We start from the raw sequence: 25,787 nt of genomic DNA on the forward strand, positions 1-25,787 counted from the left end.
CAAATGTTATGGATGATACATGGTGCAGGGTCAGGAGGGGCGGGATGTCTGCAGTGTAACAATATCACATGTTATGGATGATACATGGTACAGGGTCAGGAGGGGCCGGGATGTCTCTGCAGTGTAATAATATCACATGTTATGGATGATACATGGTACAGGGTCAGGAGGGGCCGGGATGTCTCTGCAGTGTAATAATATCCCATGTTATGGATGATACATGGTACAGGGTCAGGAGGGACCGGGATATCTGCAGTGTAATATTATCACATGTTATGGATGATACATGGTACAGGGTCAGGAGGGGCCGGGATGTCTGCAGTGTAATAATATCACATGTTATGGATGATACATGGTACAGGGTCAGGAGGGGCTGGGATGTCTGCAGTGTAATAATATCACATGTTATGGATGATACATGGTACAGGGTCAGGAGGGCAGGGATGTCTGCAGTGTAATAATATCACATGTTATGGATGATATATGGTACAGGGTCAGGATGGGCCGGGGTGTCTGCAGTGTAATAATATCACATGTTATGGATGATGCATGGTGCAGGGTCAGGAGGGCCGGGATGTCTGCAGTGTAATAATATCACATGTTATGGATGATATATGGTACAGGGTCAGGATGGGCCAGGATGTCTGCAGTGTAATAATAGCACATGTTATGGATGATACATGGTACAGGGTGAGGAGGGGCCGGGATGTCTGCAGTGTAATAATATCACATGTTATGGATGATATATGGTACAGGGTCAGGAGGGGCCATGATGCCCGCAGTGTAATAATATCATGTTATAGATGATACATGGTACAGGGTGAGGAGGGGCCGGGATGTCTGCAGTGTAATAATAGCACATGTTATGGATGATACATGGTACAGGGTCAGGAGGGCCGGGATGTCTGCAGTGTAATAATATCACATGTTATGGATGATACATGGTACAGGGTCAGGAGGGCCGGGATGTCTGCAGTGTAATAATATCACATGTTATGGATGATACATGGTACAGGGTCAGGAGGGGCCGGGATGTCTACAGTGTAATAATATCACATGTTATGGATGATACATGTTACAGGGTCAGGAGGGTCCGGGATGTCTGCAGTGTAATAATATCACATGTTATGGATGATACATGGTACAGGGTCAGGAGGGGCTGGGATGTCTGCAGTGTAATAATATCACATGTTATGGATGATACATGGTGCAGGGTCAAGAGGGGCCGGGATGTCTGCAGTGTAATAATATCACATGTTATGGATGATACATGGTACATGGTCAGGAGGGGCCGGGATGTCTGCAGTGTAATAATATCACATGTTATGGATGATACATGGTACAGGGTCAGGAGGGGCCAGGATTTCTGCAGTGTAATGATATCACATGTTATGGATGATACATGGTACAGGGTCAGGAGGGGCCGGGATGTCTGCAGTGTAATAATAGCACATGTTATGTATGATACATGGTACAGGGTCAGGAGGGGCCGGGATGTCTGCAGTGTAATAATATCACATATTATGGATGGTACAGGGTCAGGAGGGGCCGGGATGTCTGCAGTGTAATAATATCACATGTTATGGATGATACATGGTACAGGGTCAGGAGGGGCTGGGATGTCTGCAGTGTAATAATATCACATGTTATGGATAATACATGGTACATGGCACAGGATCAGGAGGAGCCAGGATGTCTGCAGTGTAATAATATCCCGTGTTATGAATGATACATGGTACAGGGTCAGGAGGGGCCGGGATGTCTGCAGTGTAATAATATCCCATGTTATGAATGATACATGGTACTGGGTCAGGAGGGGCCGGGATGTCTGTAGTGTAATAATATCACATGTTATGGATAATACATGGTACAGGGTCAGGAGGGGCCGGGATGTCTGCAGAGTAATAATATCCCATGTTATGGATGATACATGGTGCAGGGTCAGGAGAGGGTGGGATGTCTGCAGTGTAATAATATCCCATGTTATGGATGATACATGGTACAGGGTCAGGAGGGGATGTCTGCAGTGTAATAATATCACATGTTATGGATGATACATGGTACAGGGTCAGGAGGGGCTGGGATGTCTGCAGTGTAATAATATCCCATGTTATGGACGATACATGGTACAGGGTCAGGAGGGGCAAGATGTCTGCAGTGTAATAATATCACATGTTATGTATGAAACATGGTACAGGGTCAGGAGGGGCCGGGATGTCTGCAGTGTAGTAATATCACATGTTATGGATGATACATGGTACAGGGTCAGGAGGGGCAAGATGTCTGCAGTGTAATAATATCACATGTTATGGATGATACATGGTACAGGGTCAGGAGGGGGTAGGATGTCTGCAGTGTAATAATGTCACATGTTATGGAGGATACATGGTACAGGGTCAGGAGGGACCGGGATGTCTGTAGTGTAATAATATCCCATGTTATGGATGATACATGGTACAGGGTCAGGAGGGGCCGGGATGTCTGCAGTGTAATAATATCACATGTTATGGATGATACATGGTACAGGGTCAGGAGGGGCCGGGATGTCTGCAGTGTAATAATATCACATGTTATGGAGGATACATGGTACAGGGTCAGGAGGGGCTGGGATGTCTGCAGTGTAATAATATCACATGTTATGGAGGATACATGGTACAGGGTCAGGAGGGGCTGGGATATCTGGATGATACATGGTACAGGGTCAGGAGGGGCCGGGATGTCTGTAGTGTAATAATATCCCATGTTATGGATGATACATGGTACAGGGTCAGGAGGGGCCGGGATGTCTGCAGTGTAATAATATCACATGTTATGGAGGATACATGTTACAGGGTCAGGAGGGGCCGGGATGTCTGCAGTGTAATAATATCACATGTTATGTAGGATACATGTTACAGGGTCAGGAGGGGCTGGGATGTCTGCAGTGTAATAATATCACATGTTATGGAGGATACATGGTACAGGGTCAGGAGGGGTCGGGATGTCTACAGTGTAATAATATCACATGTTATGGAGGATACATATTACAGGGTCAGGAGGGGCCGGGATGTCTGCAGTGTAATAATATCACATGTTATGGATGGTACAGGGTCAGGAGGGGCCGGGGTGTCTGCAGTGTAATAATATCACATGTTATGGAGGATACATGGTACAGGGTCAGGAGGGGCCGGGATGTCTGCAGTGTAATAATATCACATGTTATGGATGATACATGGTACAGGGTCAGGAGGGGCCGGGATGTCTGCAGTGTAATAATATCACATGTTATGGAGGATACATGTTACAGGGTCAGGAGGGGCCGGGATGTCTGCAGTGTAATAATATCACATGTTATGGAGGATACATGTTACAGGGTCAGGAGGGGCCGGGATGTCTGCAGTGTAATAATATCACATGTTATGGAGGATACATGTTACAGGGTCAGGAGGGGCCGGGATGTCTGCAGTGTAATAATATCACATGTTATGGAGGATACATGGTACAGGGTCAGGAGGGGTCGGGATGTCTGCAGTGTAATAATATCACATGTTATGGAGGATACATGGTACAGGGTCAGGAGGGGTCGGGATGTCTACAGTGTAATAATATCACATGTTATGGATGATACATGGTACAGGGTCAGGTGGGGCCGGGATGTCTGCAGTGTAATAATATCACATGTTATGGATGATATATGGTACAGGGTCAGGAGGGGCCGGGATGTCTGCAGTGTAATAATATCACATGTTATGGATGATACATGGTACAGGGTCAGGAGGGGCCGGGATGTCTGCAGTGTAATAATATCACATGTTATGGAGGATACATGGTACAGGGTCAGGAGGGGCCGGGGTGTCTGCAGTGTAATAATATCACATGTTATGGAGGATACATGGTACAGGGTCAGGAGGGGCCGGGGTGTCTGCAGTGTAATAATATCACATGTTATGGAGGATACATGTTACAGGGTCAGGAGGGGCCGGGATGTCTGCAGTGTAATTATATCACATGTTATGGAGGATACATGGTACAGGGTCAGGAGGGGTCGGGATGTCTGCAGTGTAATAATATCACATGTTATGGAGGATACATGGTACAGGGTCAGGAGGGGTCGGGATGTCTACAGTGTAATAATATCACATGTTATGGATGATACATGGTACAGGGTCAGGTGGGGCCGGGATGTCTGCAGTGTAATAATATCACATGTTATGGATGATACATGGTACAGGGTCAGGAGGGGTCGGGATGTCTGCAGTGTAATAATATCACATGTTATGGAGGATACATGGTACAGGGTCAGGAGGGGCCGGGGTGTCTGCAGTGTAATAATATCACATGTTATGGATGATACATGGTACAGGGTCAGGAGGGGCCGGGATGTCTGCAGTGTAATAATATCACATGTTATGGATGATACATGGTACAGGGTCAGGAGGGGCCGGGATGTCTGCAGTGTAATAATATCACATGTTATGGAGGATACATGGTACAGGGTCAGGAGGGGCAGGATATCTGCAGTGTAATAATATCACATGTTATGGAGGATACATGGTACAGGGTCAGGAGGGGCCGGGGTGTCTGCAGTGTAATAATATCACATGTTATGGAGGATACAGGGTCAGAAGGGGCCAATGGAGTTTTCACCTTCTTCCGGATCAGCGCTGCAGGATTATAGGTTTGCTATGATACATTGAGATACAGTTAGAGGCGTCTGGCCTTTCTGTTATCTGTATGTGCTGGATGCTGTCGCTCCGGTCTTTGCCTCTTATTGACAGAAATAGCTGTAAATCTCTGCTCCCCGAGTACAAAGCTGCTCGTCACTCAGACTCTGCACTTCAAAGCCCGGGAAGCTTTTTGTTGTTTGTTTTCCCTGGTTTCTGGTGCCGTGTGATGTATCTGAGCCTCGGCGTCTCCCCGTACCTGCAGCTCCCGTACCTAGACGCGGGCGGGAGACATCACAGGGCGACGCTCTGCGCCTTCACACAGCCGGGACACTCTGAAACCTCAGGAGAGATTCCCATCATCTTTCTGATTCCCAGAGGTCCTCACACATCTTCTCCTTTCATCCGGGTGCCAAAAAGTCTGTCCAATTATCTCTAACTGCACAATCCGATGTTCAAGGACAATGTCCGCCAGGTGGTGACCCAGAAAGACCTGACCACCGCAGACACGATGCTTAGCGAGGGAGGTGACCGCAGTCTGATGGTCACTATCTAGGACCACAGTAGGAGAGATGTCCTGCATGCAGATCTTCACCAGATCTTTCAGGTTTTGGGGCTGTCAATGGGCAACAAGAAGATCTTTCACAGATTTTGGATTGGGTTGAGGTCTCCGTGATTTGGAGCCGCTCCTTAGTTGTCCTGGCCGTGTGTTTCGGGTCATTGTCCTGCTGGAGAACCCAACCACGACCCATCTTCAATGTTCTTGCTGAGGGAAGGAGGTTGTTGTGATGCATGGACCCATCCTTCCTTCTATTGGTGCACTGGTCCTCTGCTCTTTCTCCCCAATCTCTGATGTCTCCACCCCCATGCTTCACGGTTGGGATGGTGTTCGTAGGGTTGTCCTCATCCATCTCCTTCTTCCAAATACGCGAGTGACGTTGATAACCAAAGGTTTTGGTTCCATCTGACCACATGACCTTCTCCCGTGCCTCCTCAGTAGGGAACTTCAAATGGGGCCTGGACATGTGGCGGTGAGAGCAGGTGGACCTTGTGGGTCCTGCAGCATATAATCCATGGTGGAGTAGTCATCTATGAGACTGTGTTCCCAGCCGGCTTCAAGTCATTGGCCAGGTCCTCCAGTGTGGTTCTGATTCTAGATCTTCCACACCCGACAAGACGAGATTTTACACAAAGCCCCAGATCGAAGAAGCTTGACCGTCATCTAGTGTTTCTTCCATTTTCTGTTGTTGCCTTATCACAAAGCTGCTGCTTATTGTCCTGTATCTTTGGTCGTGGCGAAGATGGAACATAATTGACTGATTATATGGAGAGACGTCGTTCATACAGGTGCAATTAATAAATGTAAGGAGTGCAGTAGAGGAGGAGCTACAGGTAATGAGTGCAGAGTAGGAGGAGCTATCGGTAATGAGCGTAGAGTAGAAGGAGCTACTCATAATGAGTACAGCATAGGAGGAGCTACAGGTAATGAGTGCAGAGTAGGAGGAGCTATCGGTAATGAGCGTAGAGTAGAAGGAGCTACTCATAATGAGTACAGCATAGGAGGAGCTACAGGTAATGAGTGCAGAGTAGGAGGAGCTACATGTAATGAGTGCAGAGTAGGAGGAGCTATCGGTAATGAGGGCAGAGTGGGAGAAGCGACATCTAATGATTGCAGAGTAGGAGGGGCTACCAGTAATGAGCGTAGAGTAGGAGGAGCTACCCATAATGAGTACAGCATAGGAGGAGCTACAGGTAATGAGTGCAGAGTAGGAGGAGCTTCATAGAGAAAAACTAACAGCATTGAGAGAGCCAGAATTCTTGCTGGTTGGCCGGGGATCAAATACTTATTTCATGCAATAAAATGGCCATTATTTTAATGCAGGAATTTATTAATAAATTAATTTATTTACAAATTGTATAATGTGATATTGTGAATAATGTGGAAAAATCTGCAGCGCAACAAATACTTATTATTTCCACTGATAGGTAGATATATAGGTGATGATAGATAGATATGAGATAGATGGAGAGAAAAATACATAGGAGATATACTGTATAGATAGGTAGGTGATAGGTGGATACGTAGATAGATAGATAGATAGATAGATAGATAGGAGATAGATAGATAGATAGATAGATAGATAGATAGATAGATAGATAGATAGATAGATAGGAGATAGATAGATAGATAGGAGATAGATAGATAGATAGATAGATAGATAGATAGGAGATAGATAGATAGATAGATAGGAGATAGATAGATAGATAGATAGATAGATAGGAGATAGATAGATAGATAGATAGATAGATAGATAGATAGGAGATAGATAGATAGGAGATAGATAGATAGATAGATAGATAGATAGATAGATAGGAGATAGATAGATAGATAGATAGATAGATAGATAGGAGATAGATAGATAGATAGATAGATAGATAGATAGATAGATAGATAGGAGATAGATAGGAGATAGATAGATAGGAGATAGATAGATAGATAGATAGATAGGAGATAGATAGATAGATAGGAGATAGATAGGAGATAGATAGGAGATAGATAGATAGGAGATAGATAGATAGATAGATAGATAGGAGATAGATAGATAGATAGGAGATAGATAGATAGATAGATAGATAGATAGGAGATAGATAGATAGATAGATAGGAGATAGATAGATAGATAGATAGATAGGAGATAGATAGATAGATAGGAGATAGATAGATAGATAGATAGGAGATAGATAGATAGATAGATAGATAGGAGATAGATAGATAGATAGATAGGAGATAGATAGATAGATAGATAGGAGATAGATAGATAGATAGATAGATAGGAGATAGATAGATAGATAGATAGATAGATAGATAGATAGATAGATAGATAGATAGATAGGAGATAGATAGATAGATAGATAGATAGATAGATAGATAGATAGGAGATAGATAGATAGATAGATAGATAGGAGATAGATAGATAGATAGATAGATAGGAGATAGATAGATAGATAGATAGATAGATAGGAGATAGATAGGAGATAGATAGGAGATAGATAGATAGGAGATAGATAGATAGATAGATAGATAGGAGATAGATAGATAGATAGATAGGAGATAGATAGGAGATAGATAGATAGGAGATAGATAGATAGATAGATAGATAGATAGGAGATAGATAGATAGATAGGAGATAGATAGATAGATAGATAGATAGATAGATAGATAGATAGATAGATAGATAGGAGATAGATAGATAGATAGGAGATAGATAGATAGATAGATAGATAGATAGATAGATAGATAGATAGGAGATAGATAGATAGATAGGAGATAGATAGATAGATAGATAGGAGATAGATAGATAGATAGGAGATAGATAGATAGATAGATAGGAGATAGATAGATAGATAGATAGGAGATAGATAGATAGATAGATAGATAGATAGATAGGAGATAGATAGATAGATGGATAGATAGGAGATAGATAGATAGATAGATAGATAGGAGATAGATAGATAGATAGGAGATAGATAGATGGATATGTAGGTAGGTAGATGAGATTATATTTCTGTACATTACTCACTCGGTTCATTCCTTTTTCGGTGTCTCCCCCTCTATTCATGCCGTAACCTCCCTGGGCTCCAGGTTTAATGTCCTGGAAGATATGAGACGTGTTGGGTTATACGGGGAATTTCCCAGAGCCCCCTGTTTTATCTTTAGACCCTATTATAGGACCCCCAGCTGGGAACAGGTGACCTGTGGCTCGCACCAGTCAGTGATGCGCTGCTCAGTGGATAAGTAGTCATTGTAGTAGACATTGGGGCTTATTTACTAAAGGTCCTGCGGCAGGTTTTCCGAATTAGTCGGGGATTGCGCCGCTGGGACAGGCGTTTAAAAGGGAATTGTGTCACAATCGCTCCGGCTTTCACGTGACAGAAATCGGGGGGCGGTCCTTCGGACGATACGACGGATTCAGACAAACCGCTGGAATTAACTTAAAAATTGTGTCGCAAGCCATGCACTTACATGCACCAGGAAGAAGAAGGTGAACTCCGGGGACCTGAGCGGGGAAGCGTCACATGCAGGAAATCGGGCGCACGATCTTAGTGACTCCCCGCACAGCACATTATACACGGACAATGCACTTACATGCACCAGGAAGAAGAAGGTGAACTCCGGGGACCTGAGCGGGGAAGCGACACATGCAGGATATCGGGTGCACGATCTTGGTGACTCCCTGCACAGCACATTATACACGGACAATGCACTTACATGCACCAGGAAGAAGAAGGTGAACTCCGGGGACCTGAGCGGGGAAGTGACACATGCAGGATATCGGGCGCACGATCTTAGTGACTCCCCGCACAGCGCATTATACACGGACAATGCACTTACATGCACCAGGAAGAAGAAGGTGAACTCCGGGGACCTGAGCGGGGAAGCGACACATGCAGGATATCGGGCGCAGGATCTTAGTGATTCCCCGCACAGCACATTATACACAGACAATGCACTTACATGCACCAGGAAGAAGAAGGTGAACTCCGGGGACCTGAGCGGGGAAGCGACACATGCAGGATATCGGGCGCACGATCTTAGTGACTCCCTGCACAGCACATTATACACGGACAATGCACTTACATGCACCAGGAATAAGAAGGTGAACTCCGGGGACCTGAGCGGGGAAGCGACACATGCAGGATATCGGGCGCACGATCTTAGTGACTCCCCGCACAGCGCATTATACACGGACAATGCACTTACATGCACCAGGAAGAAGAAGGTGAACTCCGGGGACCTGAGCGGGGAAGCGACACATGCAGGATATCGGGCGCACGATCTTAGTGACTCCCCGCACAGTGCATTATACACGGACAATGCACTTACATGCATCAGGAAGAAGAAGATGAACTCCAGGGACCTGAGCGGGGAAGCGACACATGCAGGATATCGGGCGCACGGTCTTAGTGAATCTACTGCCGGAGTCCATGATCGTCGGACATTCGGAACTCGGGAACTCCTGGGGCTGGTAAGTAAATGTGCCCCAGGTCACCCAGGAGGTGGTGAGAGCAGCCGGGAACACGTCTTTCCTCTATTAGGGGTTCACTAACTTCTAGTCTCAGGATGAGACAGCCCAATACTCACTGTGTAGTTATCATCATTCCCATCTTTGTGCCCCGGTCTGCGCTTTACCAACTGAAGAGAAAGAAACGAATTATACACAGAATAAAATACCAAATAAATCAAAACCACCTAATAGAGAAGCGAACCCCAACCTTCACTAACTGCAGCGATCAGTATCCAGTGTGTACATGAGCGGAACCACTACTTCTGCTCATTATGTATCTATAATCTACAGACCTGTCTATGCTGCTGGAGGGAGACCTACCTGCTGTGACTCACTGCTGCCCCCTCCCCTCTCCATAGGCTATGTATCTGTAGTCCTGTCTATGCTGCTGGAGGGAGACCTACCTGCTGTGACTCACAGACACAACTTTATCCATCTAACACCAGGATTAAACACTGTATGCAAATTAGCCTGAGGGGCTCCAGGCTCCATAGGTGTTGATGAGCAATACATTCCCAATATAAAACGGCTCTTACCTTTTCTCTGAAAAACAGCGCCGTAACAATGATCGCATAAATAAACAATATACCGTCCAAAAGGTAACAGTATTTGGGATCGTTCAAACCAAAAAACTGTGCGTCTGTAAGAAAAATGAGAAAAAGGTCATTTGTATCAGGAAGTTTATTTTCTTGTACATAGGGGGCAGTATTATAGTAGTTATATTCTTGTACATAGGGGGCAGTATTATAGTAGTTATATTCTTGTACATAGGGGGCAGTATTATACTAGTTATATTCCTGTACATAGGGAGCGGTATTATAGTAGTTATATTCCTGTACATAGGGGGCAGTATTATAGTAGTTATATTCCTCTACATAGGGGGCAGTATTATAGTAGTTATATTCTTGTACATAGGGAGCAGTATTATAGTAGTTATATTCTTGTACATAGGGGGCAGTATTATAGTAGTTATATTCTTGTACATAGGGGGCAGTGTTATAGTAGTTATATTCTTGTACATAGGGGGCAGTTTTATAGTAGTTATATTCTTGTACATAGGGGGCAGTATTATACTAGTTATATTCCTGTACATAGGGGGCAGTATTATAGTAGTTATATTCCTGTACATAGGGGGCAGTATTATAGTAGTTATATTCTTGTACATAGGGGGCAGTATTATACTAGTTATATTCCTGTACATAGGGGGCAGTATTATAGTAGTTATATTCCTGTACATAGGGGGCAGTATTATAGTAGTTATATTCCTGTACATAGGGGCAGTATTATATAGTTATATTCTTGTACATAGGGGGCAGTATTATAGTAGTTATATTCTTGTACATAGGGGGCAGTATTATAGTAGTTATATTCCTGTACATAGGGAGCGGTATTATAGTAGTTATATTCTTGTACATAGGGGGCAGTATTATACTAGTTATATTCCTGTACATAGGGGGCAGTATTATAGTAGTTATATTCCTGTACATAGGGGGCAGTATTATAGTAGTTATATTCCTGTACATAGGGGCAGTATTATATAGTTATATTCTTGTACATAGGGGGCAGTATTATAGTAGTTATATTCTTGTACATAGGGGGCAGTATTATAGTAGTTATATTCCTGTACATAGGGGGCAGTATTATAGTAGTTATATTCCTATACATAGGGAACAGTATTATAGTAGTTATATTCCTGTACATAGGGGTCAGTATTATAGTAGTTCTATTCCTGTACATAGGGGACAGTATTATAGTAGTTATATTGCTGTACATAGGGGGCAGTATTATAGTAGTTATATCCTTGTACATAGGGGGCAGTATTATAGTAGTTATATTCCTGTACATAGGGGGCGGTATTATAGTAGTTATATTCCTGTACATAGGGGTCAGTATTATAGTAGTTATATTCTTGTACATAGGGGCAGTATTATAGTAGTTATATTCTTGTACATAGGAGGCAGTATTATAGTAGTTATGTTCTTGTACATAGGAGGCAGTATTATAGTAGTTATATTCTTGTACATAGGAGGGCAGTATTATAGTAGTTATATTCCAGTACATAGGGAGCAGTATTATAGTAGTTATATTCTTGTACATAGGGGCAGTATTATAGTAGTTATATTCCTGTACATAGGGGGCAGTATTATAGTAGTTATATTCTTGTACATAGGGGGCAGTACTATAGTAGTTATATTCTTGTACATAGGGGCAGTATTATAGTAGTTATATTCCTGTACATAGGGGGCAGTATTATAGTAGTTATATTCTTTTACATATGGGGCAGTATTATAGTAGTTATATTCTTGTACATAGGGGCAGTATTATAGTAGTTATATTCCTGTACATAGGGGACAATATAATAGCAGTTATATTCTTGTACATAGGGGCAGTATTATAGTAGTTATATTCTTGTACATAGGGGGCAGTATTATAGTAGTTATATTCCTGTACATAGGGGGCAGTATTATAGTAGTTATATTCCTGTACATAGGGGGCACTATTATAGTAGTTATATTCCTGTACATAGGGGGCAGTATTATAGTAGTTATATTCTTGTACATAGGGGGCAGTATTATAGTAGTTATATTCTTGTACATAAGGGCAGTATTATAGTAGTTATATTCTTGTACATAGGGGGCAGTATTATAGTAGTTATATTCTTGTACATAGGGGCAGTATTATAGTAGTTATATTCCTGTACATAGGGGGCAGTATTATAGTAGTTATATTCTTGTACATAGGGGGCAGTATTATAGTAGTTATATTCTTGTACATAGGGGGCAGTATTATAGTAGTTATATTCTTGTACATAGGGGGCAGTATTATAGTAGTTATATACTTGTACATAAGGGGTAGTATTATAGTAGTTATATTCTTGTACATAGGGGGTAGTATTATAGTAGTTATATTCTTGTACATATGGGGTAGTATTATAGTAGTTATATTCTTGTACATAGGGAGTAGTATTATAGTAGTTATATTCCTGTACATAGGGGGCAGTATTATAGTAGTTATATTCCTGTACATAGGGGCAGTATTATAGTAGTTATATTCCTGTACATAGGGGCAGTATTATAGTAGTTATATTCTTGTACATAGAGGGCAGTATTATAGTAGTTATATTCTTGTACATAGGGGGCAGTATTATAGTAGTTATATTTTTGTACATAGGGGGCAGTATTATAGTAGTTATATTCTTGTACATAGGGGCAGTATTATAGTAGTTATATTCTTGTACATAGGGGGCAGTATTATAGTAGTTATATTCTTGTACATAGGGGGCAGTATTATAGTAGTTATATTCTTGTACATAGGGGGCAGTATTATAGTAGTTATATTCCTGTACATAGGGGGCAGTATTATAGTAGTTATATTCCTGTACATAGGGGCAGTATTATAGTAGTTATATTCTTGTACATAGAGGGCAGTATTATAGTAGTTATATTCTTGTACATAGGGGGCAGTATTATAGTAGTTATATTCTTGTACATAGGGGGCAGTATTATAGTAGTTATATTCCTGTACATAGGGGGCAGTATTATAGTAGTTATATTCTTGTACATAGGGGGCAGTATTATAGTAGTTATATTCCTGTACATAGGGGGCAGTAGTATAGTAGTTATATTCCTGTACATAGGGGGCAGTATTATAGTAGTTATATTCTTGTACATAAGGGCAGTATTATAGTAGTTATATTCCTGTACATAGGGGGCAGTATTATAGTAGTTATATTCTTGTACATAGGGGGCAGTATTATAGTAGTTATATTCCTGTACATAGGGGGCAGTATTATAGTAGTTATATTCTTGTACATAGGGGGCAGTATTATAGTAGTTATATTCCTGTACATAGGGGGCAGTATTATTGTAGTTATATTCTTGTACATAGGGGGCAGTATTATAGTAGTTATATTTTTGTACATAGGGGGCAGTATTATAGTAGTTATATTCCTGTACATAGGGGGCAGTATTATAGTAGTTATATTCTTGTACACAGGGGGCAGTATTATAGTAGTTATATTCTTGTACATAGGGGGCAGTATTATAGTAGTTATATTCTTGTACATAGGGGGCAGTATTATAGTAGTTATATTCTTGCACATAGGGGGCAGTATTATAGTAGTTATATTCTTGTACATAGGGGGCAGTATTATAGTAGTTATATTCCTGTACATAGGGGGCAGTATTATAGTAGTTATATTCCTGTACATAGGGGGCAGTATTATAGTAGTTATATTCCTGTACATAGGGGGCAGTATTATAGTAGTTATATTTTTGTATAGTAATATCATATTAATTACATTTTTCTACTTGAAGACAAGACATTAGAAACCTCGGCCTCTTCCTGGAGGACGTTGTATGTGTCTTGGTGTGTGGCCTCTGGTGGTTCCCTGCTTTGGTTTAGTAGAGTTTTGTTATGCCTCATCATCCAATATATTTGTTGGAGAACTGATATGTAACCGTACTCTATTGATAGGAAAAATACAAACCTGTGTTTATTTAATAACGCCCCCCCACCCCGCCTTTAATATCTCCCCAAAATATCATCCTCACAGATAACCCATATGGGGCTAATATTTCTGTGATGTATTAGATCCGGAGAGGGGATACATAGGTATCATCACTGTTGATGATTTCACTTATTTTCTAGGGCATGAATTGATTGCCAAAGCCCCGCCCCTTTAACGTGAATTTCTAAAAATGTATAAACATATTAAATTCCTTTTTTTTTTTTTTACCCAATTTTAATCCTAGGCTTTTATTTCATGATTTTACCCAGACACAATACTTCATTTACAAGCGGATCAGTTGTGTTGTGTAGAGCGCGGTTACAACATCTGCGCCGCACAACACCGAGGTTTCCTGTTCTGCATAATCAGGCTGGGAACTTATCTACCCGACATCTGCTCATATACGTGACGTAGATTGTATAGGGGGAAATCATTCATTATAGTGAAAAAAAAAAAAGTTTTTACATTAAAGTTTAGAGATAATTTACAAAAAGAATTTAAACATAAAAGGAAACTTTGTGTCGTCCCCATATGGATTTTATTATGGTGAGATATCGCTGCTCCGAACTATGTCACTTTTTGGATTTTTTTTTACATTTTCAGGTATTTATTTCGTTTTTATATGTTTTTGTATACAGATGGTCCCCTACTTAAGAACACCCGACTTACAGAAGACCCCTAGTTACAAAAGCACCTCTGGATATGGTCATTTACTGTACTTTAGTCCCAGGTCAAATTATCACAACAACCAAAAAAAAAAAATTTGGCTGGGTTTGCTATTGTAAAATATGCAGTTCCGACTTACATACAAATTCAACTTAAGAACAAACCTACAGAGCCTATCTGGTACATAACCCAAGGACTGTCTGTATATTATAATAAAATTTTTTATAAAAATAATAAAAACAAAGGAACACCGGCTGCAAAGTTCACGACCAAAGGCAAAACCAAATTTGGTGAAAATTACAAAAATTTCAAATTAGTAGCCACAAGGTTAACTGCCCAGGAGAAAGTTAAAATGTAAAAAAAATCATTATAATAAAAAAAAAAAAAAAAAAAAATTAATTATTTATTTACGAACAAAAGACCATCCTGGGCCAATAGGAACAATGCACAACATAAAAAAAAATTCTGATCATAGCAAGAAATGATCTAATCTCTGATGTTCTTTAATGAATTGTGTGGAATGTAACAATTTGTAACTTTTTTTTTTTCATTTCCCAAAAATAGATAATTTTTTTTTTGGGGTGTGGCAACAGAAGTAAAAATGAAAGAGTTAATAAAATCTCTTTTTTTTTTTTTTTTTTTTAATTTACCCTTTTACTTTTGTTTCAGCAATGGTCACTACAATGAAGAATAATCCAAATGATAAATATTGGGAATATAATCTGCTACATTGTTACATTCCGCCTGTAAATGTACGAGGTGGAACTTCTGAAATGTGTCTAAAGGGCCAAATCTCCTTTTCTCTTATAAGTTTTCATGTATTTGGGGAATGTTTATTATTATTTGTGATGTTCAATCTTTATTCCAGTTACTAGTTTAAGAATAAAGAACCAATCCTGGGGATTGGATCTCAGCATTAGGCTTTGTTCACATCTTGCGGTGGGGACATTCAAGGGGTGAAAATATAGTTCACTTTTTTATTGCGATGAACACTGTCTGATGTGCCATGTATCTAAGCCTGCTGTGTGATACTGTCTGATGTGCTGTGTATCTAAGCCTGCTGTGTGATACTGTCGGATGTGCTGTGTATCTAAGCCTGCTGTGTGATACTGTCTGATGTGCTGTGTATCTAAGCCTGCTGTGTGATACTGTCTGATGTGCTGTGTATCTAAGCCTGCTGTGTGATACTGTCTGATGTGCCGTGTATCTAAGCCTGCTGTGTGATACTGTCTGATGTGCCATGTATCTAAGCCTGCTGTGTGATACTGTCTGATGTGCCGTGTATCTAAGCCTGCTGTGTGATACTGTCTGATGTGCTGTGTATCTAAGCCTGCTGTGTGATACTGTCTGATGTGCTGTGTATCTAAGCCTGCTGTGTGATACTGTCTGATGTGCCGTGTATCTAAGCCTGCTGTGTGATACTGTCTGATGTGCCGTGTATCTAAGCCTGCTGTGTGATACTGTCTGATGTGCCATGTATCTAAGCCTGCTGTGTGATACTGTCTGATGTGCTGTGTATCTAAGCCTGCTGTGTGATACTGTCTGATGTGCTGTGTATCTAAGCCTGCTGTGTGATACTGTCTGATGTGCCGTGTATCTAAGCCTGCTGTGTGATACTGTCTGATGTGCCGTGTATCTAAGCCTGCTGTGTGATACTGTCTGATGTGCCATGTATCTAAGCCTGCTGTGTGATACTGTCTGATGTGCCATGTATCTAAGCCTGCTGTGTGATACTGTCTGATGTGCTGTGTATCTAAGCCTGCTGTGTGATACTGTCTGATGTGCCGTGTATCTAAGCCTGCTGTGTGATACTGTCTGATGTGCTGTGTATCTAAGCCTGCTGTGTGATACTGTCTGATGTGCCGTGTATCTAAGCCTGCTGTGTGATACTGTCTGATGTGCTGTGTATCTAAGCCTGCTGTGTGATACTGTCTGATGTGCCGTGTATCTAAGCCTGCTGTGTGATACTGTCTGATGTGCCGTGTATCTAAGCCTGCTGTGTGATACTGTCTGATGTGCTGTGTATCTAAGCCTGCTGTGTGATACTGTCTGATGTGCTGTGTATCTAAGCCTGCTGTGTGATACTGTCTGATGTGCCGTGTATCTAAGCCTGCTGTGTGATACTGTCTGATGTGCCATGTATCTAAGCCTGCTGTGTAATACTGTCTGATGTGCCGTGTATCTAAGCCTGCTGTGTGATACTGTCTGATGTGCTGTGTATCTAAGCCTGCTGTGTGATACTGTCTGATGTGCCATGTATCTAAGCCTGCTGTGTGATACTGTCTGATGTGCCATGTATCTAAGCCTGCTGTGTGATACTGTCTGATGTGCTGTGTATCTAAGTCTGCTGTGTGATACTGTCTGATGTGCCGTGTATCTAAGCCTGCTGTGTGATACTGTCTGATGTGCTGTGTATCTAAGCCTGATGTGTGATACTGTCTGATGTGCCATGTATCTAAGCCTGCTGTGTGATACTGTCTGATGTGCTGTGTATCTAAGCCTGATGTGTGATACTGTCTGATGTGCCGTGTATCTAAGCCTGATGTGTGATACTGTCTGATGTGCCGTGTATCTAAGCCTGCTGTGTGATACTGTCTGATGTGCCGTGTATCTAAGCCTGATGTGTGATACTGTCTGATGTGCCTTGTATCTAGGCCTGATGTGTGATACGGTCCAATGTGGCATGTATCTAAGCCTGAGGTGTGATACTGTCTGATGTGCCTTGTATCCAAGCCTGATGTGCCATGTATCTAAGCCTGATGTGTGATACTGCCCAATGTGCAATGTATCTAAACCTATTGGGGGTCATTTACTAAGGGCCCGATTCGCGTTTTCCCGACGTGTTACCCGAATATTTCCGATTTGCGCCGCTTGTACATGAATTGCCCCGGGATTGTGGCGCACGCGATCGGATTGTGGCGCATCGGGGCCGGCATGCGCGCGACAGAAATCGGGGGGGCGTGGCCGAACGAAAACCCGACGTATTCGGAAAAACCGGCGCATTTAAAAAACGAAAATGTGTCGCTTGGGGAGCGCTCACCTTCACCTTCTATGGGATGGTGCATTCCGGGGCGTTAAGATTATTTTCGGCGCTGCAGCGCCACCTGGTGGACGGCGGAGGAACTACCATCTTAAATCCCAGCCGGACCCGAATCCTGTGCAGAGAACGCGCCGCTGGATCGCGAATGGGCCGGGTAAGTAAATGTGCCCCATTGTGTGATACTGCCTGACGTGCAATGCATCTCTTTTCCACTGTGTGATACTGTCTGCGGTGCCATGTGTCTAAACCTATTGGGGGTCATTTACTAAGGGCCCGATTCGCGTTTTCCCGACGTGTTACCCGAATATTTCCGATTTGCGCCGCTTGTACATGAATTGCCCCGGGATTGTGGCGCACGCGATCGGATTGTGGCGCATCGGGGCCGGCATGCGCGCGACAGAAATCGGGGGGGCGTGGCCGAACGAAAACCCGACGTATTCGGAAAAACCGGCGCATTTAAAAAACGAAAATGTGTCGCTTGGGGAGCGCTCACCTTCACCTTCTATGGGATGGTGCATTCCGGGGCGTTAAGATTATTTTCGGCGCTGCAGCGCCACCTGGTGGACGGCGGAGGAACTACCATCTTAAATCCCAGCCGGACCCGAATCCTGTGCAGAGAACGCGCCGCTGGATCGCGAATGGGCCGGGTAAGTAAATGTGCCCCATTGTGTGATACTGTCTAAATTTCCATGTATCTAAATCCAATGTTTGATGTGCAATCTCTCTAAGCCCATTGTGCGATCCTGTGAGCCGTGTATCTAAGCCTCTGGTGTGATACCACCATACTACAACTTGTAATGGGTAAAGAAGGATCCTGTTCCTATAGGTCTGCGCCCCCGGATATTCATATCATATAGTTGTGTCTGTCCAGATTACAAGGGGTTAAACAAGACGAATGGGGCTCACAATCTAAACAACCTAACAGTATGTTTTTGGAGTGTGGGAGGAAAGCAGAGGACCCAGAGGAAACCCACGCAAACACGGAGAGAAAATACAAACTCTTTGCAGATGTTGACCTGGGTAGGATTGGAACCCAGGACCCCAGCGCTGCAAGTCAGAAGTGCTACTCACTCAGCCACCGCGCCGCCCCCTAAGTGCTCACAAAATACCAACATATACCATCCTAAATTTCCTAAATGGGTCATTAGTTACTCTGGTCGTGGTGATTCTGGACCCCGTGGTTCTGATTTTGTAGCTACAAGTTATGGATTCATAGATAAGCATGAACTGACATTCAAAGGCTCGGGCCAAGAACAGCATTTATGGGTCAGTACAGAACCTGAAATAGACCCATAGAAAACAGGCGTACAAGCCCTAATAAATGTCCCGCATTGTCTGCTCTGGGGTCTCCGGTATTATTGTCTTCATGGGGTCTCCAGTATTATTGTCTGCTCTGGGGATCTCTGATATTATTATCTGCTCTGGGGTCACCAGTTTTATTATCTGCTCTGGGGTCTCCAGTATTATTATCTGCTCTGGGGTCTCCAGTATTATTATCTGCTCTGGGGTCTCCAGTATTATTATCTGCTCTGGGGTCACCACTAGTATTATCTGCTATGGGATTCTCCAGTAATAGTCTGCCCTGGGGCCTCCATGATTATTGTCTGCTCTTGGGAGCACTACTATTATTATTATCTGCTCTGGGGTCTCCAGTATTATTATCTGCTCTGGGGTCTCCAGTATTATCATCTGCTCTGGGGTCTCCAGTATTATCTGCTCTGGGGTCTCCATTAGTATTATCTACTATGGGATTCTCCAGTAATAGTCTGCTCTGGGGTCTCCAGTATTATTATCTGCTCTGGGGTCTCCAGTATTATCATCTGCTCTGGGGTCTCCAGTATTATCTGCTCTGGGGTCTCCATTAGTATTATCTACTATGGGATTCTCCAGTAATAGTCTGCTCTGAGGTCTCCATGATTATTATCTACTCTTGGGAGCACTAGCATTAGTAATGTCTGCTCTGGGGTCTCCATTATTATTATCTGCTCTGGGGTCTCCATTATTATTATCTGCTCTGGGGTCTCCAGTATTATTATCTGCTCTGGGGTCTCCAGTATTATTATCTGCTCTGGGGTCTCCATTAGTATTATCTACTACGGGATTCTCCAGTAATAGTCTGCTCTGAGGTCTCCATGATTATTATCTACTCTTGGGAGCACTGGCATTAGTAATGTCTGCTCTGGGGTCTCCATTATTATTATCTATGATCTCTGGTCTTGGGGAATCCATTGTTATTTTCGGTCTTGGGTCTGTGTTGTTATCTATTGCCTGGTCTGGGGTGTGTATCTGTGTTGTCTGTAGTATTTGCTTTCTAGGTTAGTATTTATTGCTGTACTGTGGTATCTGGGGCAATATTTAGTCCGCTGTTGTGGTAATTGGCGTTTCGAGGATGCTGGATACTGGTTCAGCCCTTTGATGTTGAGCGGTAGAACAATGCAGTCCTTGGCCCGAAATAAAAATTGTGCACCCCCTGGTCTACACCTTGGGACCCCCACTAATCGTGAGACTACATGAGTAGTGTACAACGTAGATCCCTCCCTGTACTGCATATTACTCATTCATCCGTATGAAAGATCTAAAAGGGCCTGAGGTCAGAGGTCATGCTGTTGTCAGCGCCCCCAAGAGGTCAGGGCTAGGAATTCATCTTGTGCGGCTATGTTTTAGGAATTTGGGAATTCTGTTCAGCGCCGGGCTTCTGTCTGCTGTTGATACTTACCGTACCTACAGGTCCTGGAGCAGAGCTGCCGTGTGTGACTGCTCGCTGTGGGGTTGTGGTTGACCTGATATTAGACGTCACATTCGGCCGTCCGAGTCCTCGCTGCCGAGAGACGACAAACCACAGAGCAGAGCGAGGCTGACCGTGTCACTTACAGGAAGCGGCCTCTCCTTCCTTACCTCCATATACAGACACGGAGGTCGCAATAGTAATAATAATGTAATAATTCTTTATTTATATAGCGCACACAGATTACGTAGGGGTCCCTGTCCCCATGAGACTCGCAATCTAAGCAACCTACCAGTATGTATTGGAGTGTGGGAGGAAACAGGAGGTCCCGGAGGAAACCCACGCAAACACAGAGAGAACATACAAACTCTTTGCAGATGGACCCCAACGCTGCAAGTCAGAAGTGCTACTCACTCAGCCGCCGTGCCGCCCAATGACCGAAACATCGTAACGTTTCATCTCTTGTACCTTCTGTTCACACAAACTGATAAGACTTATGGGCTGAAATCACAAGAAGCTCATACAGAACAATAGAAAATTCTTGGTGAGCGTCTCCATAGTCACAGGAAAAGTCAGACATGAGAGTAACATGAAGCCTCTGCCGACTCACAGTCACCCCCCTCATTATGTGTCCTGAGGGTCATCAAACAGGTCGGGGGGTCAGGGGTCAGTCTTTATCTCATATCTATCCATCAATCTATACATTTACTTTATCAACTCTATCTATGGTATTTATCTAGATATTTTAATATGTAAGGTTAAAAGGAAACCTACCTCTGGTGGCAGGTTCCTCTAATCTATAGTAGGATGGCCCTTTTTAGGGCCAATCCTTTAGTCCCCCAAATCTTTTATAATTTTTAATGGCCCTAATATGCAAATTTACTAAAGAGGCTATTGGGACGTGGAGGAGCTGGAGCTGAGGCTACACGGCGCGGCTACTCCACGCCCCAGTAGCCTCTTTCGTCCTGCCTACTAATGTATCTTCAGCGCGCAGCTACTAAGAGCGTTGTGCACTTGTCCATGAAGCCGGGTTCTGCGCGTGCACAGAGCGCAGTCTGGCAGCTGTGCGGTCTCGTCTCTGCAACCGGAACTACTGTGCATGCGCAGAACCCAGCTTCACGGACAATGAAGATGTCAGGGTAGGAGGATCAAAGAGGCTACTGGGTCATGGAGTAGCCGCGCCGTGTAGCCTCAGCTCCAGCTCCTCCACGCCCCAGTAGCCTCTTTAGTAAATTTGCATATTAGGGCCATTAAAAATTATAAAAGATTTGGGGGACTAAAGGATTGGCCCTATAAAGGGCAATACTACTATAGATTAGAGGAGCGTGCCACTGGATCTACCTAAATATGTAGATCCATGGTGGTAGGTTTCCTTTAACGATCAATCTCATATTTACAAATCTCCTATCTATCTATCTATCTATCTCCTATCTATCTATCTATCTCCTATCTATCTATCTATCTATCTATCTATCTCCTATCTATCTATCTATCTCCTATCTATCTATCTCATATCTATCTATCTATCTCCTATCTATCTATCTATTTCCTATCTATCTATCTATCTATCTCCTATCTATCTATCTATCTATCTCCTATCTATCTATCTCCTATCTATCTATCTATCTATCTATCTCCTATCTATCTATCTATCTCCTATCTATCTATCTATCTATCTATCTATCTATCTCCTATCTATCTATCTCCTATCTATCTATCTCCTATCTCATATCTATCTATCTATCTATCTATCTATCTATCTATCTATCTATCTATCTCCTATCTATCTATCTATCTCATATCTATCTATCTATCTATCTCATATCTATCTATCTATCTATCTATCTCATATCTATCTCCTATCTATCTATCTATCTATCTATCTATCTATCTCCTATCTATCTATCTATCTCCTATCTATCTATCTATCTCATATCTATCTATCTATCTCCTATCTATCTATCTATCTATCTATCTATCTCCTATCTATCTATCTCCTATCTCATATCTATCTCCTATCTATCTATCTATCTATCTATCTATCTATCTATCTCCTATCTATCTATCTATCTCATATCTATCTATCTATCTATCTATCTCATATCTATCTATCTATCTATCTATCTATCTATCTATCTATCTCATATCTATCTCCTATCTATCTATCTATCTATCTATCTATCTATCCATCTCCTATCTATCTATCTATCTATCTCCTATCTATCTATCTATCTATCTATCCATCTCCTATCTATCTATCTATCTATCTCCTATCTATCTATCTATCTATCTCCTATCTATCTATCTATCTATCTATCTCCTATCTATCTATCTATCTATCTATCTCCTATCTATCTATCTATCTATCTATCTATCTATCTATCTCCTATCTATCTATCTCCTATCTCATATCTATCTCCTATCTATCTATCTATCTATCTATCTATCTATCTATCTATCTCCTATCTATCTATCTATCTATCTCATATCTATCTATCTATCTCATATCTATCTATCTATCTATCTATCTATCTCATATCTATCTCCTATCTATCTATCTATCTATCTATCCATCTCCTATCTATCTATCTATCTATCTCCTATCTATCTATCTATCTATCTATCTATCTATCTATCTCCTATCTATCTATCTATCTATCTATCTATCTATCTCCTATCTATCTATCTATCTATCTCCTATCTATCTATCTCCTATCTATCTATCTATCTATCTCCTATCTATCTATCTCCTATCTATCTATCTATCTATCTATCTCCTATCTATCTATCTATCTATCTATCTATCTATCTATCTATCTATCTCCTATCTATCTATCTCCTATCTATCTATCTATCTATCTATCTATCTATCTCCTATCTATCTATCATCTATCTATCTCCTATCTATCTATCTCCTATCTATCTGTAATTGCAAGAAGAAATCAACAAAACGAAAAAAAAAAAATCTGTAACAATTTAACTTTTGCAGAACATCTGTAAATATGTTTTACCTAAATTCACTAATAAAGTAAACAAATATCAATCAATTTAAAGTTGTTTCTATTATCCTGACGTTTATCGCATCATCCAGGAGCCGCAGCAAATTGTTTCCAGTAGAGGAAAACTCATTTTAAAAGAAAAAAAAAAACTTTCTCTGTATTTTTATTTTGTTCAGATCAGATAATAAGAGAGCAGCGAGCGGCGGCCCCCGAGACTCGAGTAATTTACAAGTATTAGAGCCAAATGGTTTGTTTCCTGTGAACACGTAGTAAGAGACAGACGCCTTCATGTCAGGGGCCCAGAGTTACATCACTGCCGCTGCCCATTACATATCAGGGATGAAAGAGCACAAAAACTTTACAAAATACATTTAAAAATAATTCTAATTATATTTTTATTCCAATCATAATTTTAAAAAATCATGTGGCATAACTCTAAAAATGTTTTATTTATTTTTATAGATTATATATTTTATAAGGGTTAAGGGGGATTTTGCATATAATTATATATTTTTGATTTTGATTCCCGTATATGTTTTTTTTTTTTTTTTTTAAGTTTTTTGGATTCAGTAATTTATTTGTTACTTAGCAAAAACTGCTGCAGAGAATGTGGGGGCGTTTGAGGGGATTGAAAAAAAATGTAAATACAAATAATTTAGAGATGAATAAATGGAAAAAAAAAAAATCTACGGCAATATATAAAGGTTATTAAAAAAATATATACAATATTAGTCTTTGCCCCAATTCTGCAGATTTTTCCGCTGTATTAAGAGGTGAGCACAGGTTACAATTTTTAAAAAAAATTTGGGAAACAAATAATATAATTTATAGTTTCTAGTTATCAGTGCAAATAAAAAAAAAACCCACAAAAATGTTATAATTGTATAATAACGTTATAGAAAAGTAATAGAATATTATATGTAAACGAATATTATATAATTTATGGCTTTGACTATTATGAGTAATTATGAGACACACATCTGTAGGTAAGCGTCAAAAAAAATATAAACAAAAGTAAGAAAAAAATAAAAAGTAATTATTGGCTCATAATGTGGATCAAGTAGGTGCTAAAAAAAATAAAATATGAAAAAAAAGAGAAAAAAAATTGCACAATAAGTATAAGAATAATTCTTGGCTCATGTCATAAGAAATCTCAGTGGCTCAGGAGTTAAAGTTTTATTTTGAAAAATTAAAAAAAATTAAAATAATAAAAAAAAATAATTAAAAAAAAATAGAATAAAAAAAAAAAAGTAATCTAATTGTTTCCTCCACTTCTACAAGTCCATTAGGTACATGACGGGCGGGTACAGGGTAGATACAGGACACGTCTGAGCTGTGACTGTGCTGCACTGGAGGAGGGGTCCTTTGTGCGGGCGACATATTCATATAACGTGACAGACGCTGGGGAGTCAGGGGTCGGCCGGCATTTTATTTTATTCCAATAAATATTTCATGAGTTTTCCAGACGCAGCAGCGAGAGAGGTCATAGACTGAGTCGGCAGAGGCGCATCCATCAGACCACAGAGGAGGGGGAGATGAATGCGCCTCATCCCATCTTTATTAGGGAGATGCAACCAGAGGTGCAGGGCCCCATGCAAGACCTTCCCAAGGACCAGCAACTAGAGAGGACCATTGATGGTCTCCAATGTCATAATGGTAACATTGTAACCCATCAGACACCAGGTCCTGGGTGTGATGGCAAACATTGATCCCCTATAGCTACACCCATCACCCGGCTGAGATTATTTGGCCCCACTGTTCATCAGCCCCTAGGACGAAGCTTCTAGATCCAGTACAGAGTTAAAGGTTGGACCCACCAGATCCCATGATTCTTCGGTGGGCCAGACTGACACTAGATACACACCAGTCACATATAGTTCAGAATTTTAGGCCTAAATATATAATTCATCACAAAAAAAATCTGTACACACTGCCAAAAACTTTGGTAGAATCTGATTAATTTTGGTGAAGATTCCGAGAGGACTGGGAACGCTACATGGTGTCACAAGGTCCTATGACTTGGCAGCCCAGGGTCCTTGTTCTTATACCAGGTGCTTCCAAACAACCTCACATAATGAACACTGAGTGCAATCTGAGTACAGCGCCCCCATGCCAAAAACTGGCTCCTGTAATGTTAAA

General features: G+C 41.5%; 1 protein-coding gene across 2 annotated transcripts in view; it reads right to left on the bottom strand.

Annotated features, from left to right (window-relative positions):
• The window catches only part of CD247 (CD247 molecule), an 88,472-nt gene that overhangs the window by 14,048 nt on the left and 48,637 nt on the right, over positions 1-25,787 (bottom strand). For both annotated transcript variants that reach the window (XM_072138898.1, XM_072138897.1), the window contains exons 3-5: positions 10,245-10,348; positions 9,786-9,836; positions 8,224-8,295 (exon numbers count right to left, since the gene is read on the bottom strand). In XM_072138898.1, coding sequence (XP_071994999.1) covers positions 8,224-8,295; positions 9,786-9,836; positions 10,245-10,348 — 227 coding nt within the window. The remainder of the gene's footprint in view (positions 1-8,223; positions 8,296-9,785; positions 9,837-10,244; positions 10,349-25,787) is intronic.

This window comes from Engystomops pustulosus, chromosome 2, assembly GCF_040894005.1.
Source record: "Engystomops pustulosus chromosome 2, aEngPut4.maternal, whole genome shotgun sequence".
Taxonomy (NCBI): domain Eukaryota; kingdom Metazoa; phylum Chordata; class Amphibia; order Anura; family Leptodactylidae; genus Engystomops; species Engystomops pustulosus.